The sequence below is a fragment of the Monodelphis domestica genome, chromosome 1 (genome assembly GCF_027887165.1).
Source record: "Monodelphis domestica isolate mMonDom1 chromosome 1, mMonDom1.pri, whole genome shotgun sequence".
Classification (NCBI taxonomy): Eukaryota; Metazoa; Chordata; class Mammalia; order Didelphimorphia; family Didelphidae; genus Monodelphis; species Monodelphis domestica.
In genome coordinates this window covers 480,573,460-480,592,769 of record NC_077227.1, presented here as the reverse complement: position 1 = coordinate 480,592,769, position 19,310 = coordinate 480,573,460, and the positions used below count along the sequence as shown (strand labels likewise).

General features: G+C 42.8%; 1 protein-coding gene across 2 annotated transcripts; it reads left to right on the top strand.

Moving 5' to 3' along the window:
- The first annotated feature begins 2,602 nt into the window (after positions 1–2,602).
- On the top strand, positions 2,603–18,049 carry LOC100024449 (tripartite motif-containing protein 54-like). Of its 2 annotated transcripts, XM_007475506.3 has the most exons (10): positions 2,603–9,028; positions 13,554–13,702; positions 13,807–13,978; positions 14,084–14,179; positions 14,823–15,056; positions 15,287–15,309; positions 15,404–15,528; positions 16,694–16,908; positions 17,011–17,223; positions 17,428–18,049. In XM_007475506.3, exons 1-10 carry the CDS (start codon positions 8,654–8,656, stop codon positions 17,533–17,535), a joined length of 1,710 nt encoding a protein of 569 aa, XP_007475568.2. In that variant the 5' UTR covers positions 2,603–8,653; the 3' UTR covers positions 17,536–18,049. The 2 variants fall into 2 exon arrangements, with proteins under 2 accessions (XP_007475568.2, XP_007475567.2); XM_007475505.3 differs by having other exon boundaries at positions 13,807–14,179.
- Positions 18,050–19,310: the final 1,261 nt, after the last annotated feature.

Here is a 19,310-nt window from a genome sequence, read left to right as displayed (position 1 = left end):
CCCTCTCTTTTTTTTAATGGTTAAGTTGTTTTATACTACAATGGACTGTCCAGTTGAAATTTTTGGAGAAGGCAATGAGTCCAAGGATGGATATGGGCGATGTTCTTGACTCAGACTGCTTCCTGCTGAAAGGGGACAGCAAGGGTATTCTCTCATGGTCCAGTCTCCATCTGCCCTCAGAGATTGATATTGGTGATGCCTAAAAGGCCTCAATTGGAGAAAATTATGGACAGTTGAACTAGCTACTTGAGGTAATTGTACAATGTAGAAATCAGGTTTAACATTCTTAGAGGTAAATTTTTCCTACTACTCATGTTCAATGATTACCCAAATGAATTAACTTAAAGAGATTTATTGTATTCTGATGCAAAAAAGAAACTTGGAGTGAGGTATGGTTTCTTAGGTAAGTCATGGAACATATTTGGTTGGTATGCACATTCAAATTTCAGGGGCTTCAATTACTAATTTGTTTTGATTATAGAAATTTGCTTTGAAAGAAAAAAGCAGGGAAAGGATTATTATTACTTTAGTTAAGAGTTATTAATCAGCCATGCAGTAACAACTGTACTTCACAGTACCTTGTCTTTTGAGTGTTGGATACTGTTCAATAACCTGAATTCAAAACTCAAAAATAATATTAGTTGCAATCCCAAAAGCTTTTACCTTAAACAGCAAATCACACGAATTGCAGCTTGGAGCTTAAAAATTTTTTTCCAGGATTCACATATACAATGAAGAGATTTTATTTCACAGCTTTTATTTGATTCTCTTCTCTTTTACCAATAATTAGAAGTCATTGCCATTATGATCAACAGATTTGTGCATTCTCAGTAGTAATCCAATTCCATTATTTAGAGATTCCCTAACTTAAATAAGCTTTTTGTTTTGCAGAGCTAGTGACTGCTCACACAAACCAAAAATTATCACTAAAGGAAAATGTGCAAAGGTTTGTTTTTTTTCCTTTCTCCAGTTAATGATTACCAGTTTTTCCTTCCAATGATTTTCCCATCTTTTCTGAGTTTCAACACCCACTGGCAATGCTTAAACTGTCTGGTAATTCTTCCCAATTCATACAGGAAAAGGATTAATAATTTTGCTGGGAGTCAAATATCTACTAACATCTTGATTAATGATGATGGCTTCAAACTTCCAGTTTTTTCTATACTGAGAATAGAGGAAAATGCTTAATTGTTTTCTCCTAGCTGCAAAACATTCATAACCAACTTTTCACTCTTGGCTGGTAAGACAGGAGCTGAAGGGGGAGGGAGTGTCATTAGATTCTATCCTTTAATTACTAATTTACTTTGTTTGGGAAATGGAAATTAGAACTTTCATTCTTAAAATGCAGTTTGTACTGATCTCACTTTGAGGGTTTCTTACTACAAGTTTGTACAGAAAGTATTTAATTTCTACCTTACTATAAATCAATTTGAACCAACATTATCTTCATACGTAATGTAATATCTTTTGTACATTGTTGTAACCAATTTACCGTAAACTTTTAGTTTACAGTACAAATCATATCATTTCAAGTACACATAATAAAATTCTTAACATTGCTTCTAAACATATGCTTATATTTAAACATGTATATCCAGTTTTAGCAGAATCATGCTTACACAAAGTACATGTTTTGGTAACATTCAATATATAACAACTTGGTAAAAAACCCAAACCCTTAATCTAAAATTAAGATTTCATTTCCTTTTTAAGTAGTTATCTATATTTGTGACATGTTGATTGTAAATTAATCATAGTCTTGGTGGTCTAAAGTCATTGTTGAAATACTTTAATGAATCTGCTTTCTTTTAAAAATTTGGAAATGCTTACTGTGCAATTTGGTATAAAGACACATTCTAGATTTTTCCCAAAAATTTATAATCTTTCATTTATGATATTTCCATATAGGTATCTGAGTAGTTTATTCAATTATTATTTATATAAAATTTTCATATACATATATGTATATACCACTTTTGTTGTTTGCTGTTGGCTTTGGTTGCAATACTTTGGTTGCAGTATTATTTTTTATACTGGATCAAAATTTAATGAAGCTGCTAACTAATATCTTAGGTTTTAAATTTCTGTTTACTGTCAGGAAGGAGTTAATAAGTTTGTAGGAGGTTCTAAGTCTTTAGCAATATTATCTAAAAGGTGTCTTGCTTGTGATTTATCTTGGCTTCATATCCCAGTAAGTGTATATTTCTTGGGAAATTAGGAAAAATTATCTTTTTATTACTAATAAATAACCTTGTTTTTCTATTCCTTTTTTTACAACTTAAATTAGTATACTTCTAAAACTTGCATGTTTTAACCTTGATATTAAATAACTCAATGGATATTGATTCAAAACTTCATAATTTCAAATGGATATCTCAAAATATTTATACATTAATTCTACCAATAATATTCATTTGTATATATTTTGCACTAGATTTTTTATTCATCTCCTTTATTATTCTTAACTCATCTGACCTCTTTACCCTTATAACAACAGAGGAGAGGTAACTACACTTAATTATTAATCAACAGTCTTATTCCAAGTCCTGCTTGATTTCTGGACTAGTCAGATTGTTTTGTCAATTGCATTATTCACATACTTTTTTTCCTAATAATTACATTCTAACAAATTGTATTTAAATGCATGTTAATACTTAGACTTTGAATTTCTTCTTATACACTGCACATACTTTGAAAGCAGTTTTAGTATCCCAGTCAAGTACAATGCTGCTTAAAATTCCATTTTTGTAATATTCCAAATTCTTAATACATTTTTCATTTCAGATTTTCAATTTCTCCTACTCTAATGTTTATTATATTTTTACTTGTTGCTTAATTTAATAATGAATATATTAAAGTAAGTTTTACATTTTCAGATGTCTATCCTAAATTTAGATCATGCAGAATATTCTACACACTACCTCACATCTTCTAATAAGTTGGTATTAAGTTCTTATACACTTTATACTCAGTTTTTGAAAGCCTAATGTTTATTAAGCTGCCCACATAGCATTTATCAGGAGTTTGCTGCTCGTCTGCTTCTTTAAGACAAAAAATCCTGTTTGCATCAGGCTGGTTATTAGATACATTCAGTCAGTTCTCAAAGTCAGCTTACTCAAATGACAGACATTTTAGATATGTTTAAACATTTAAATCTCTAACCTCATTCATTTCAAATCTCAGGGAGAATAAACCTCTTTTTCACTTTAAACCTTAAAAACTCTCACTTTTTAGCTTCTTTAACTTAGTTCCATAATTACATTCCAAAACCATTTTGTGACTTCCAAAACCATATACCTCAACTGTAACCTTTTAATCTTGTCCAATTGTGGGATCAAATTATCCCTTTTCTCATCTTTATCATTTCTTTGTTTCTTTCCTCATGTCCAACAAAGAACAGAAGGAAACAATTTTTGACAATTTTGCATATTTGTCCTTTATATGTAATCTATTAAATTATCTCAAAGTTTAGGAAACTAAAAAATTCCCCCAAAATCCACACAAAAAAAATTTTGGTGTTTTTTTTTATTTCCCATTCTCTGTTTGCCTTCTTCATTTTTCTGGAACAATTGAAGAAGAGAGAGGGAAGAGGTTACCCCTTCTATCTGAGGCTTGTTTTCCCAAAAATTAAAACCTTCCAAGAAACACAGACAACAAACATAGACAACACAATCATATCTTACCAGGTATTTCTTATACTCTCTGACAACATAGAACATAGATTAACACTTTTCTCCACTAAGAAGAGGGTCATTTCATTCCTTAAACAGCCCCCTGGTGTTACAAATAATTACTAAAATTCTCTTGTTTTTGTACCTAACACCTCTGTTTTCACTATTTCTCTACTTGTGAGTTATATTCTGCATAACTTTCACTTAGAATTCTTTTCTTCTGCTTCTTAGGTTGACTTTAAAAAAATCAGGCTTTTTAAAAAAAGTTTAATTAATTTAGGATATTTTTCTATGGTTCCATGATTCATGTTCCCCTCCTACCACCCCCCTCCCATAGCCAATGAGCAGTTTCTCTGGGTTTTACAAGTGTCATTGATCAAGACCTATTTTCATATTGTTGATTATGCACTAGGGTGATCTCTTAGTCTGTGTCCCTAATCAAACCATGTGATCAAGCAGTTGTTTTTCTTCTGTGTTTCTAATCCAACAGTTTTTTCTCTGCATGTGGATAGCATTCTTTCTCATAAGTTCCTCAGAATTGTCCTGGATCATTGCATTGCTGTAGTAGAGAAGTCCATTACATTTGATTGTGCCATAGTGTAACAGTCTCTGTTGTACAATGTTTTCCTGGTTCTTCTCATTTCACTCCACCAATTCCTGGAGGTGTATTCCAGTCCCCATGGAATTCCTCCACTTTATTATTCCTTTTAGCACAATAGTATTCCATCACCAACATATGCCACAATTTGTTCAGCCATTCCCCAATCGAAGGGCATCCCCTCGTTTTCCATTTTTTGGCCACCAAAAAGAGCAGCTATGAATATTTTTGTACATGTCTTTTTCCCTATGATCTCTTTGGGGTACAAACCCAGCAGTGGTATGGCTTGGATCAAAGGGCAGGCAGTCTTTTAAAACCCTTTTTGGGCATAGAATAAGCTTTTTACATTGAAGGAGCTAAGTTAAGCAGGAAAAGGGTTAACTTTGCAAGGAATTAAGAGTGACTTTAATAAATCTCAGTTCTAAATTGGTTCTTTTCACACTTTAATGATCACTGACACCTGCAAAACTGACTTTCTAAGTTTACTTCCTAAAATATACACACTTTCTTCTGAGAAACTGAGGTTTTTGAGACAGCAGCAGCAGAAAGGGGAAGAGGAGGAAGAAAAGAACAATAAATTCATGGAGAGTTGTCTAAAGAGAATTCGGTTTCCTGATTTTTACTACGAAGTGGCTCTAATACCTACCTCAATAATTCCCATGCATGCTGGAGAAATTGTTTGATAAATGCCTGCCATGGGAGTATATACTATTGGTAAAATCAAAAGGGCATTGGGGGGGGAGAAATGTCTATCCTATGTACCTGAGCTTCAGAAAGAGCTTGATTTAAAGCTTGTTGAACCAGTTTTTCTGGATGAGCAAAAGAATGTTGAATAGCTGCTGGGGGGGGTGGGGTAAGGAAAGAGTTTTGTCCTTTTAAACTAGATGCCTCTGAAAGAAGAACAGACTTAGCTTTAGATTTAAGAACTGGCTTGTCCCCTGTATTTTACTGCCAACTATATTCCCTTCCTGCTCTACCCTGCGGGGGGTAGGGGGGGCCCTTACCTGTGCCTCTCTGCACCTCTGAGAATCCCTTGCCAACTGATGAGTTCAGCCCAACAGAAACAGGGTCCCTAAAGGCTGTAAGGAAAATGACAGGCACAATTGGGGGTCAGGAGGACCAAGAAAGCTGATGACTTTCAAGGCAAAGGTTTATTGGGAAGAGCTAACATTTTATAGAGAGAGCAGAACAGGCTAGGGTCTTTGCACAAGTTTTCACCTACACAATGCAAAGTGGTACAGTGTAATCTAGTTTACCTCATTAAGTCTACACAGTGATTTCTATAGATCATAAATCAGCATGTAATAACCTAGCTTAGATTCCCAAGGAAATATATACACCAATGATTTTACAGGATGCGGAGGGGGAAGTTTGTGGCTACAGGCCTCAGGTCGAAAGGTTGAGATCTGCTTCCTGGCTCAGGGTTGTCCTTAATGGAGTCTCAGGCTTTGCCCTCCTACACTTGGAAATAAACAGGGAATCCACAAAACAAAAACAAGACAGTGACTTAAGCAAAGTTGTAGTTTACAAAATGAACCCTCTAAAATTAATTGTATTTCTATATCATAACAAAATCCAAGAAGCAGTAATTAAAAGGGAAACCATATATCAACAACAGAAAACACGATGTATAGATTAATCTACCAAAGCACTCAGAAGATTTGTATAAATTTGATTACAAAATGTTAAATAACAGCTTAAGTAGCTGGAGGAAAATTCAGTGCTCAAGGCTATGCCATGGCAATATAACAAAGATGGCAATACTACCAAAATCAATTTGCACTTTCAATGCTATGCCAATCAAGAATATCAGGGAAAATAATTAAAAGTAGGGACAAAGGGAAAATAGCACTGCCAGTCCTCTAACTTATCAAAGCAGCAGTCATTAAAATCATATTGGGTGGGAAGGGAGGCAGCTAGGTGGCCAGGCCTAGAGATAAGGGGTATATCCTCAGGCACTTCCTGCTGTGTGACCCTGAGCTAGTACTTGACCTTTATTCCTATTGCTCTTCTGTCTTAGAACCAATGCACAGTATTGATTCTATTGTTTATTAAAATAGAGAGATCAAAGGAATATACTAGATAAGGAATAATCAGAAATAAGAGCTCAAAAACCCAGTGTTTGACAAAGTGGAAAATAAATTACCCAAGGGGGAAAATTCCTTATTTGATGAAAACTGAAGGCATTTTGAGAGGAATTAGGGTTTGGCCTGTACCTTACACCATTCATTTCCCATGGTACATCCTAAATGTATAGGTGGCCTTCACATTAAAGGAGTGAGGTGTGTGTGCACACATAGATGTGTGTGGCTAAAAGTCAAAGGTTATGAACAAATAATTCTCAAAAGAATTGCAGAGTATTCACAACTGTGTGGAGGAATGCTCCAAATTTCTAATAAGATAAATGTAAATCAAGATAATCCTAGGGTTTCCCTCACACTGTGAATTGGCAAAAAAAAAAAATGGCAGTAGTGTTAGAAGGGTTGTGGAATGATAAGCACACTAAGACATTGTTGGTGAAGCTGTGAAATGGTTCAACTATTTTGGAAAACAACTTAGAATTATGCAAATAAGGTGACTAAAATGTCCAAACCCTTTAAACCAGAGATTCTGTTACTGGGTGTATATCCCCAAGGAAGGCACAGATAAGAAGAAAGCCCTTAAAAACAAACAAAAAAACCATGTAGAGCAGCACTTTTTTTGTGATAGCTAAGAATGGAAATAAAGCCTGGAGGAAGGAGAAGGTAAAAGGAATACTCTTGAAGGTGGCAGAAAAGGAAGGCTAGGGAAAAATTTCTCATAATCAAGGTGTACAAATAGACATCTATAAAACTGAGAAGGAAGGGAGTTGGGGAGAACATTGACTTGAACCTCACTCTCTGATCAAAGCACAGAACACATATTTGGTTATAGAAATATACACTCAACTGAAAAATGAGAGGGACAGGAGAGAAGGTAGCAGGGGTAATTAGAGGGAAGGTAAATTAAGATAGGCATTAGTTCTAATCAGAATAAACTCTAAGGATGTGCAAAAATATTTATAGTTTTTTGAGGTGGCAAAAAATGGGGATCTGAGGAGGTACCTCCAAATTGGGGAGTGCCTGAACAAGTTATAGTATATAAATATGGTGGAATTGTGCTGTAAGAAATTATAAAAGATGAGGCAACTAGGTGGCTCAGTGGATAGAGAGCCAAGCCTAGAGATGGGAATCCTTGGGTTCAAATTTGGCCTCAGACACTTTCTAGCTATGTGACCCCTGGGCAAGTTACTTAACTCTAATTGCTTAATCCTTATGATTCTTCTGCCTTGGTAGTGGTACTTAGTATCAATTCTAAGATAGAAGGTAAAGATTTTTTTTTTAATGATGAAAGGAATGGTTTAAGAGAAATCCAGAAAGACTTTTATGAACACTGATACAGAATAAAACGAATAGAGCCAAGAGAATAATTTATTCAATGACAACAACTTTGAAACTAATAGGAACTCTGATCAATATGTAATGCTCAACCGAGATTCTAGAGAATCTTCACTAATAGTGAAACATGCTGTCTTCTGATACCAGGGAGAAAGATTCAGAGCAAAGAGTGAGACATATTTTGGGATATGACCAATGCAGAAATTTTTTGTTTGACTACATATTTGTAGCAGGGAGTTTCTTTTTCATTCTCAGTTGGGAAGGGTTGGAGACAGTATAAAAGAAAAGGCAGATTTTTGCTGATTGAAAAAGTAGAATTTTTAAAAAGTAGAATTGATCATGTGGATATGAGTCAGCTATGGGCAAAATCAGTAAGAAGTCACTTTCCTCTTTAGAACATAGGTCTAGTATCAGCTCAGCTGGTTCTTAATGGCTTAATGTATATGTAACTACAATGTCAGTAACCCCAAGATCTCTAAGCTCAGGAGGAAGAAAAACAAAATTTAAAAAAGAAAGCCTTTTCATTTTAAAGAAAAATAAAATAAAAGGCAGGAAATGGACCATAAATCTGATAATACAATTCTTTGGTCAGTGAATTTAGATCTTATTTGGACAATTTAAGAGACAGAATTTTCTGTGATTCCTTCCCAACCATCCCTGTATTTTTGAACCTAAGTGCTTCAAGCTTTATACATCTTGGCTGTAATAACAATGTGCCCATTATACAGATGAGGGAAGCCAGGCACTCAGAAGAGTTGAGATCAGGAGGAAATCCAAATAGAAACTTCTTCCTGAGACAGTTGCTTAAATGTTTGAACAGAGGCCTGACCTGCATGAAAAATACTCAGTAGATTAGGCTTTGGAATTAGTTGGGGCTGCCCGCCAGCCTGATCCCTATGGCCCAAAGGGCTTCTCTGTAACCTGATAATGTTCTGAACAAACTAACCTATGCAGCACCTACCCTAGGGATGGATACTCAGGCTGATGGGTCTGCATTTAGCACAACTGACAGGCTTGTCCATGACCCGTCTGCCTCCCTTCCTCCAACCCTTGCCACTGTTCCCCTATGCCATACAACTGGGATAAACCGGACAAGTCTCAGTTCTTCAGTGCTGCTGTTGGCTGTGAGGAAGGAGATTTTTCTTGGTGGCTTCATTTTTTTTCTCACCCTTAAGATGTCTCTCAAAATGGATTACAGCTCATTTCCCCGAGACTGCCACACCATGGACACACTGGAGAGGCAGCTCATCTGCCCCATCTGCCTGGAGATGTTCTCTAAGCCTGTGGTCATTCTCCCCTGCCAGCACAACCTGTGTCGGAAGTGTGCCAATGACATATTCCAGGTGAGCTGCAGTCCTATTGGCTAAAGGATCCCCCTCTCACTGGCTGCTCCAGATTCTGTATCCTTGCCTCCCCGTCTCCCCTTCCTGCTCCCCCATTGCTCCCTGGGATCCTAAACTGGCCAGGCATAGAGAGCACAGACAGAGGTTCACACCAATCCTAGGTGGCACTTTCTTCTCAAATGACCTCCCTGATCACCTTCCCCCAGGTAGCAGTGTTGGGAGGAGAGAGACAGATACATCAGGAGCAAACAGGGAGAAGGGTGATATGAACTGCAGGGGGACCAGGATCATTGAAGCACCAAGAAGCACTGCCCAAGGAAGGTGACCAGCCCAATGGAAGACTGAGGAAAATTGCTTCACTGAGCAGGCTTTCTCAAATGATCAAATGGGATATTCACAAAGCACTTAGCACAGTGTTGGCACATAGTAGGCACTTTCTATGGTCTTGTGATTAGGGTCTCAGATTACATGCTACTTTTGAGGTTTATGGGGGTGCCCGTGTGTGTATTGAGTATTTTTTCCATTAGGTGTCCTGCCCAGGACACACTTGTTCTCAGGTACTACTGAAGGCATGGAAATGGAGGAAAGAACTTTTTATCAGATGTTTTGAGGGAATCTTGACTCTTAGTAATTATAACCCTGAGAGCAAATACCACATTATAGTGGAAGGAACACTGAATTTGGAGCCTCAGGACTTGAGATTGAATTTTGGTTCTTGTCTGACAGGGCTGTGTGATCTGAGGCAAGTCATCTTTAACCTCTGGAAACCTAAATTTGCCAAACAAAAAATGAGGAGGTTGAACTAGCTGATGTCTTAGAACTCTTTCAACTCTAAATTCTATGACCCTAAGAAAGATTTGGCAAGTCACTTGTTATTTAGTTTTTGAGTGATCCTTTCCAAGAGTAGAACTCTGGCTATGAAAAGAGAGGCTCCTGGCCGTTTGGCATCTGGACTTACTGCAAGTCATGGGTCATAGGGCCATAATTATCCACAAGGGCATAGATCAAGGCCTTGTGCATGCCCTCAAGAAGCAATATCTGTCACTTACCCTCCAGATTAAATATCTGTGTCTACAGTTGTATATTTACCAGGAATCCTCCTGGTAAAAATACCCATGTCCCCAGTGTCTGCCTGTCTCAGATTCTTCTCTAGGTCCATCAGCATCACCTTCTCAACCAGTGTCCACTCTGTCACTTCTTGAGTTTCAGTTTTCTGTCCCCAAGCTGGTTCCTCTTACTGCCTGCCCACCTGCTTCCTGGAGCAGGAACTTCTCCTTCAAACACAGTGCAGAATGAGGAACTTTTTTTCTCTTTCAAAGGTCACTGATCCACAGAAATTAGGATAGCAGAATTAGTATAGGGACTTTGGGTGAGGAGAAAAATGAAAAATTCTCCTTACCTAATTGAGATTTAGTCAAGAGGAATCTTAAAGTCGATATCGATATAAGTATCTTACCTTCATTTTATAGAGAAATTGAATCACCAAAATACCATTTGACACATACAATTTTAAGATTTTCTCACTATTCTGTGAGGTTGGAAGTACAAACATTTGTATCTCCATTTTTCATAAAAAGAAACTGAGGCCCAGAAAATTGAAGTTATTTGTGCAGGGCTACTTAGGTAGTAAAGTGATATAGCCAGGAATGAAATTCAGTCTTCCTGATTCCCAGGCCAGCCTACTAAGGGCCTGCTGTGTGATAGGCATTGTGATAAATACTTCAAAAAACTAAAAAGAAAAAGGTAATAAAGACAGTCCCTCCCCTCAAGGAGTTTGTTATCTAATAGGGGAGACAACAAGCAAACAACTATGCAACTTTATACAAAGGAGCTATATGCAGTATAAATTGGAGATAATCAACAGAGGCAATTTACCAAGACTAAGGAAGACTGGGGAAAGTTTCCTCCAAAAGGTGGGGCTTTGAAGAGGAATTCTGGAATCTAGGAGGTAGAGATGTAGGGAATTCCAAGCATGGAGACTGGACAACCAGCGAAAATGCTCAGCGTAGAGATAGAGTGTCATGTTTGAGGAAGAGCAAGGAGGCCAGTGTCACTGGATTACAGAGTACATGGAAGGACATAAAAAATAAGAAGACTGAAAAGGCACAAAGAGGCCAAATTATGAAGGGCTTTAAAAATCAAAGGGGATTTAGATTTGATCCTAGAAGAAAGAAGGAGCCAAAAGAGTTGACTGAATACTGAAGCAACTTGGTCCAATTTGAGCTTTAGAAAGATCACTTTGAAAAAGGGTTGGAATACAGAAATATTTGAGGTAGGGAAATAACCCAACAGACTATTACAATGGTCCAGATTAGAGGTAATGCAGACCTGGTCCAGGGTGGTGGTAATGACAGAGGAGAGAAGTGGGAGTATGTAAGAGATATTGGTTAAGGTAGAAAGAACAGATCTTAGCAAATGCTTAGCTATAGGGAGTGAGAAAGAGTGCAGAGTTGATGATGACCTCTAGATTGAAGCCTGGAAGGATGGTGGAACCTTTGACAGTAATAAGGAATTTAGGAAGAAGGGAAGATTTGGAAGGAAAGATAATGATTTCAGTTTTGAACATGTTGAATTTTTTAAAACTCCTTACCTTCCACCTGAGAATCAGTACTGTGCTTTGGTTCCAAGGCAGAAGATGAGTGAGGGCTAGGCAATGGGGGTTAATTAAGTACTTGCCCAGGGTCACAAAGCTAGGAAGTATCTGAGGTCAAATTTGAATCTAAGGCTCTAAACCCTCTAATCTTAGCACTCAGTCTGAGCCACTTAGCTGCCCCTGCCATATGTTCAATTTAAGATATGGAACATCTACTAAGAGATGTCTAATTGGCCTTTGGAGATAGACTGGAGATTATAAAGAGGTTAGAGCTGGACAAGTAAATCTTAGTTATCTGAATAGAGAAGATGTGACACCATAGAGCTAATCGATCAATAAGTAGAATAAAGAGAAAGAAGAAAAGGGGGTCTCAGAACAGAGTCATAGAAAATTGTATTCAGTTAAAGAAATTGTAAACTATTTAATAAACACAACTGTAAATGTTTTTAAAAAACAAACATCTGTTGCAAGCAGAGATATTGAAGTGGGAGATGCTGGGAAAACATCTGGAGAAAAGCAGAAACACCACCCCATCTGGTGGTCATGTGTTGTTCCTGCTAGATAAAAGCCTTTCCTTAGCTGATCCTAAGAATATCTCCTGGAACATGGGGGGCCTCTGACCTGAACCAAGTCATCCTTGGATTGGAAAGACTGTAAGGACCAGAATCACAGAATTTCAGAGCTGGGAGAAACTTCAGTGGTAATCTTGTTCAACTTATATTCAAATAAAATCCCACCTACTAATTTCTAATAAGCAGAATCTAGCCATTGTACCACTTAAGCAACCAAGTGGACATTCACTGGCTCTTGTGCCCTTGCACAAATCACTTAACCCCTCTGGGCCTCAGTTTTCTCATATGTAAAATGGGGGCAGTAAAATGAGCACCTGCTCTCCAGGGTTCTTGTGAGGATAAAATGAGACAATACTTGAAAAGCTTATACTTGAAATACTTAAAGGTCTTAAATACTAGTTATTATTATTATTAAGTGGTCATCAGGTCCCTGTTTGAAGACCCCCTCCCCCTCAGCAAAAGGTTGGTAACTCAATACCTTTCTGGGCCTTTTCCTTACATCTAGGCAAAATCTGATTTTTTTTTTAAACCCTTACCTTCTATCTTAGAATCAATACTGGGTATTGATTCCAAGCCAGAAGAGTGGTAAGGGCTAGGCAATGGGGATTAAGTGACTTGCCCAGAGTCACACAGCTGGGAAGTGTCTGAGGTCAGATTTGAACCTAGGACCTCCTCCCATCTCTAGGCCTGCCTCTCAATCCACTGAGCTACCCAGCTACTTCCCAAAAACTGACTTTCTGCCACCTCTACTCAATGTAGCTCACTCCCTGGTGCCAGACAAAAGAAGCCTGAATCCTCTTCCACAGTGATTCTCCAAAAACTTGAAAAACACCAAAAATGTCAGTCAAGCATCCCTCCATTCCCCCCACTTCTCTTCAGGGAAAACATATTCAGTTCCTCCAGCTGATCCAGGATGCTGGAATTCTTTGGTCCTCTCATTGGCTTAGTCATCCTACTCTAGGCACTCTCCATCCTGTCAATGGCTGTCAAAAATGCTGTGCTGTTGACCCTGGAGACCAGTTACCTTGTTTTCTTCTTTTTATTTTAAAACCCTTACCTTCCATCTTGGAGTCAATACTGTGTATTGGTTCCAAAGCAGAAGAGTGGCATGGACTAGGCCATTGCCTAGTTAAGTGATTTGCCCAGGGTCACACAGCTAGGACGTGCCTAAGGTCAAATTTGAACCCAGGACCTCCTGTCTCCGGGCCTGGCTTTCAATCTACTGAGCCACCTAGCTGCTCCCTCTCTTCTCCTCCTTGCTCACTCCCCACCCCCCATAGAGGCCTCTCTCTGGAAGAACCTAGCAGTATTGAATAGGGAGAGATCCCCAGCTTAGGTACCACGTGTATTTCCTTTTCAGTCCCGAGGGACCACGCTGGGCTCCAGCGGAAGATTTCGCTGTCCGTCCTGCCGCCACGAGGTGGTCCTCGACAGGCACGGGGTGTACGGGCTCCAGCGGAACCTGCTGGTGGAAAACATCATCGACATCTACAAGCAGGAGTCGGCCAGGTGCAGCCTTAGGACCCCAAGTTGGGAGCCCAGGGAGGGCTGCAGTCTCGGCTTCTCCTGAGGCTCGAGCCAGCCTGACTCCTCTGTCCCTCCCCTACCATCAGCCCCAAGCCGCTGCTGAAACCCGAGTGTCCCACCTGCGAGGAACACGAGGATGAAAAGATAAACATCTACTGCGTCACGTGCCGGGTCCCCACCTGTTCTCTGTGCAAGGTGTTTGGGGAACACCAGTCCTGCCGCGTGGCCCCCCTCTCTGACGTGTACGAACAGCATAAGGTGCGCTGGACCTCGGGCCGGGGCGGGAGAGGGAACTGGGAGTCCGGGGGAGATGGGAAAGAGCTCATGCTGAGCGCCCTCTTACTGCTCCTCTGGCCCGCCCAGTCGGAGCTGACGGACGGAATCCGGACCCTGGTGGCCTCCAACGAGCGAATCCAGACACTAATAGCTGAGCTGCAGAACACTTGCCGGAATGTGGAGGTGCGGAGAAGGCCTTAAGGGTTGTGGTTGCCCCCTAGAGGACCTGATGACTTTAGCAATATCGGAAACCTCTGGAGAGCTGGAGTGCCTCCATCCATTCAGTCCTTCCTCTGGAGCATCTCTAAATGGTCATCTAGCCTCAGTTGAATGAGGAGCTCACAGCCTCCCGAGGCAACTCCTCCCACTTTGGGGCAGTTCTGATTGTTAGGATGTATCTCTTTTATATTCAGCAGAAATTTTCTCTGAATATTTGGAGGCACTATCCCATTGGGAAGGGAAAGCTACCGGCAGGGGACTGGGGGGCTGAGTGGCATCGGGGAGACGTAGCTAGGAAAGCCACCCTCTTTATGAAGGCGGTAACATCTAGGTTGGGTGTTCGCTTTTTGGAGAAGCATCTCGGAAACCCCGACTCCCAAAGAAATGGATCTTAGAGTTGAACTTTGATCTCGCAGGTTTTCCCTTCCCTAACTTTTTACGATTCTCCTGGAACCTGCACTGTGATTAATTAAGCTCAGTCCAGGGAATCGGTTGTCCCAGAGGCGTTGGCAGTCCCCGGAAAGGAGGGCAGCGCCTTCTCTGGAGCCAAAAGTCCTGGCCGTGGGCATCCTCTGGCCAGCGCCGTCTCACAGCCGCATTCCTCCAGGACAACTGCAAGGCTCGGAAACAGACGCTGTGCGAGAAGTTTGAGCGCATGGCGGGCATACTGGAGGAGCGGAAGGAGATTATGCTTCAACGTGTGTCCTACGAGCAGGCGGAGAAGACCCGACAACTTCGAGCCCTGAGCCAGGCCTACGAGGCACGAGTGGAGGCTGCCTCCAAGCTGGTGGGCACGGCTTTGCAGGCTGCTGAGGAACCCCAGGTCCCTCTCTTTCTGCAGGTAGGTAGGTAAAAGAGGGAGAGTCACACTGGTAGGTAGGTGGATGGGCCAACGGGCGAAATGTCTGGGCCAAGTGGGCTGCTCATGCTCTTGGGGAACTACCTTAGCTTCTTTCAGTCAAACAAATGGGGCTGCGTTGGGTGCAGGATACAGGAAATTTCCTCTCCTTTCTTGTTGGTTGGGGACTGGACCCGACCGGATTCCTCAGTTCCTTCTTCTATCTTCTCCAGAATGCCAAAGTCCTCATTCAGAAGTGAGTAGCACCTCTTCCTCTAAGTCTTTCCACTCCCCTCAAAAGAGATTTGGGACCAGTGGCTAAAACGTCCTGGCTGACTCTTTTCTCCCAGGATTGCGGAGGCGGTAGGCAGCCCAGAGCTGGAAACCGTGGAACCCGGATTTGACAACATGGAACATTATGCAGTGGACTTCAACGAAGAGGAACGGGCACTATATCAGTTGGACTTCATCAAGAGTGGGCCACCTCCAGTTCCCCTATAAAAACCTGTATCTCTCCTGTACCCTGTTCCCAAGGCTCCTCTCTCCCTCCCTAGTCACTGTCAGAAGTTTTCCATATTTCCATTCCTCTGTCCCCATGTACTCAGTCTCCCTTCTGTCTTCTCTAGCCTCTGCTCTTTGAACTGTTTGAACTGTTGTCACTGTCCCGTATGTCTTGCATTCTTCCTGGGTCCCCCCATTTTTCCACCTCCAGGTATACCCTGTTCCCCTCTTATTCTTCCCTGTCCTTCAGTTGCTTCTTTTCCTCTCGTCATGTCTCTCACTTCCCTTATATATACCCTTCTCTCCCTCCCTCCCCTTCCTCTCCCTCTCCTCCTGGAAAAAAATCCTGATCCTTTCCCTCTCTAGAGTTTAAAAGATTCTTAGGAGAGGAGATGACTCTAGATTCTGAATTTGACAGAGGACTCTAAATGAAAGAAAGCTCCATTTGTATTTGGGCAGGGAACTTGGCAAGAAGGAAGGAATCCATGGAAAGGGAAATAGGAAACATGACCATATGGAACTGAGAGGGTTCTGAGAGAGCAAGAGACTGAGCTGTATCTTGACATCTGGGAAGGAGGGTGACCCAATCTGTGGGGTTCAAAAGGAAACCACTGAAGAAACTGAGAAACATGTAGAAGCCATCTCAGAACCATTGCTTTGGGACCATATCTGTACCCAGTCCTAACCATCTTTGTTTTCCTAATTATTTGGTATAGGATATGTGTGTGTGTGTTCTTTTTATGCTAGCTTCAACTTAGCAAAGTTTTTTTCTTTACTTTGTTTTACCTGTCTCTGTCTCTGTCCACCATTCTGAGAGAGCCCCTGTCCTTGGGGGGGGGGGGTGCTGTTAGAGGCTGGGAGTCCCAAATAGGGAAAGAGGTTTAGCGCTGGCAGTTTTAGCCCTGAGTGGGAGGAGTTTTGAAAACTGCAGTCTTAACTGAGGGAGGAGAAAGTCCAGGGATCTTCAGCTGTGCTGGGAGGTTAGAGGAACCTCAATCTGAGGGCTAAATTCAGGGCCTGATGGGAGGGGGGAGTGGAGGAGATTGGGGCATCTCCAGCCCTGGCAGAGAGCTCAAGGGCTTCGAGGCTGGTCTATTCTATATTTATTGTTTCGTCTTCATTTACTAACAAATCTCTAGTTGAGGAACCACTGGAGGCAGCAGTGACAGCCTCTTCGGAAGAAGGAGACTATGTTGCCCCGGCAGAGGAACCTCTACTAGGGGAGGACCAGGAAGAGGAGGCGGCAGCGCCGTTAACCTCGGGCCCCGAAGCCTCTGAAGAAGCTGGAGTCGGGGCAGTGCAGGCCCCAGGGACAGCCCAGGAGGAGGGATTGGAACCGGGAACGGAGGGAAAGGTAGAGTGTGAGGAGGCATGGAATTGCTCTGGACTTTGGACAGGATCACAGAGACTCTGATATCTTAGTCTCTAGTAAAAGTCACTTAAATCTACTTCCCAGGATCAAGAGGAGACAGTCAGGGAACCTGAGGCTGGCGAAGCGTTGAGTACGAAGTGCCAAGACAGCGGATGTCACCCAACTCTAAGCTGTATCCCGGTACCACCTCCCCGAGCTCCCCGGACCGAATCCCCTAACTCCGGGCTGTGCGAGACTGAGACCTCGGGGAGCGAAGGAACCAGCGGGGCTGTCAGCGTCCTGGACAACCGAGAAGGGGTAGGAACACCGGGGTGCAGTCAGGCTAGTGAAAGTGGGAACGGATTTCCTTTAAAGCTCTTCCCTGTGGGAATCTCAGTGAGAACCCTGCCCCCTGCCTTAGGGCAAAAAGGTTGGGGGAGAGTACTCGGGAGGACAATGTGCGTAAATGGTGGAAGAGGATGCTTGTATCTTTCCTCTGACTCTTCTCTTCTTCACTTGCAGAGTTCGGACGTGATGGCCTCTGAGGGAGCGGAGCAGGAGGCGGGGGAGCCTCTGGGTTTTGCCTCGGTTTCCTCCTTAGTCTCCAGCCCCTCGTTACCGCAATGCTGACAGAAGGGCGGGACTTCCCTAGGTCACTACCTCCCCTAACCCAACCCTGGGACTGCGTCTATTCTGAGGGAACTAGAGCTTTCCTCACATTTCTTCCGGGCTCCTCTGCAGAACGCTACAGAAAAAGTTTCTCCCTGAATGTCTGGAGCCCCAAACTTTCTGTGGCTGTTTGCAAGTTGGATTTGAGGGGAAGAGTTGCCCTTGAGGGTTTTCAGGTCAGAGAGCAGGAGGTTAGACTAAGTGACATATGCGTCCTCCGACTAGACGATTCCACCCCTCCCAAAATACTAATCCAACCTTAACAACTGGGGGATCCCAGTGTTAGAGTCGCCATTTCCCGGAGGAGGTGGGCTGTGGGGGAAATGAAAGAGTTTGTTGCCGAAGCAGAGAGATTCTAAGACTGAGAAAGACGTTCTTCGGGTAGGGAAGATAGGGCGACGCGGACACAAACACGAGTCGGACACCGACGGAATTGTTCCCCTCAATAAACCCGAGGCTTCACCTTTGCTCTAAACGTCACTGTTTTAAGAGATCGTGGAATTCTCAGAGCCCCGGCGGCCATGCCGCCCCGACCTCCACCCTTTGACTTCCTTGCTTGCAACTCCCCTCATCTCCCCCGACCCGCAGGTGCCCACCCTCCTTAGCCCTTTGGCCGCGTTGGCTTCACTAGCCCACTCTCCCCAGCAAGCGCTGGTTGTTCCGCGCACGGCTTCGCAGCCTTTCCTCTCTGGCGCGATCCAGCAACTCCCGCAGCAGGTGGAAGGGTAGATCCAGGGCGTTGGGGGTCCTCTCCCGCTGCTTCCAGCCTGAGAGGGCGCGTTCCGACCGCCACTGCTCCGGGGTGGAGTCGGCAGGGTGTCTCCAAGTCTCCAAATGGTCTGGGCTCAGTCTGGGCACTTCCCAAGCACGGGGCAACGGGAAGCAGGTATCCGGGGGCAGGAACAGCAGCGCGGTCACAGCCAAAATCACTGTCACCACCCGGAGCCTCCGCAAGGCCATGTCCTGCAATATACGTGTTTCCAGTCCTTCGCTACACTTGAGGCCTGACTTTTTTCCCCTAGTTCTGCCTAGAAATCTGTGCTCGCCCAACTCCGAAGCTCAAAGCTAGATTTCTGAGCCCACCCCAGCTCCAGCTCTTCGGTCTCGGCCCGCCCTGGATTTCTCTATCTCTTTCCCGACCCCTGATCACTGAACCCTATAACTGGCCGTCTTTGTCCTGAAGCAGAGGGAGGAGAACAACCTAGAGTCTTGGAGTAGGGGGCGGCTGGGTTAGAATGGTTCTTAAGAATAGTAATACTAGTCCGAGAGTGGGCCAGGGTCCCATCATTCCCCACCCCAATCCCTCCCTCCTGTCCTGAGACACTCACAGCAGCCGAGTGGCGGCACAGCTCAGGGTCCGTCGGAGATGGCTAGGAGCTGGCGGTAGCTGCTCGGATCCAGAAGGGCCGGGAACATTTATTTATATTCCCCGCGGACAACTGTACCTCGTGACAGGGTATGGAGGCGGGGCTGGGAGGAGCCAGAGAAGCCGGGGAAGCCGGAGAAGTAGCGGGAGCTGTCCTTGGTGCTGGCGAAGGAGGAGGTCTGGGGCGGGGGTTGCAACAGCCTGGGACTTATACCGGAAATTTGTATTCTCATTTAGTATCTGTCTCGATGTTTAGTCTGGATACAGCCTATCCCTGTGCTGTGAATCTGGTCTTTTGTTCCTAAGGATGACCGTGTTTGTATTTCGAGCTTCTCTCTATAAATATCCCATACACCTTCAAGTGCCTGTA

What these genes read in the sequence shown, in the direction of transcription:
- LOC100024449 (XM_007475505.3), top strand. Translation starts at nt 8,654, where the DNA reads ATGGATACTCAGGCTGATGGGTCTGCATTTAGCACAACTGACAGGCTT. An exon ending in GTGCCAATGACATATTCCAG is followed by an intron (nt 9,029 to 13,553) that starts GTGAGCTGCAGT and finishes TTTCCTTTTCAG; the next exon opens with TCCCGAGGGACCACGCTGGG. An exon ending in TCCTGGACAACCGAGAAGGG is followed by an intron (nt 17,224 to 17,427) that starts GTAGGAACACCG and finishes CTTCACTTGCAG; the next exon opens with AGTTCGGACGTGATGGCCTC.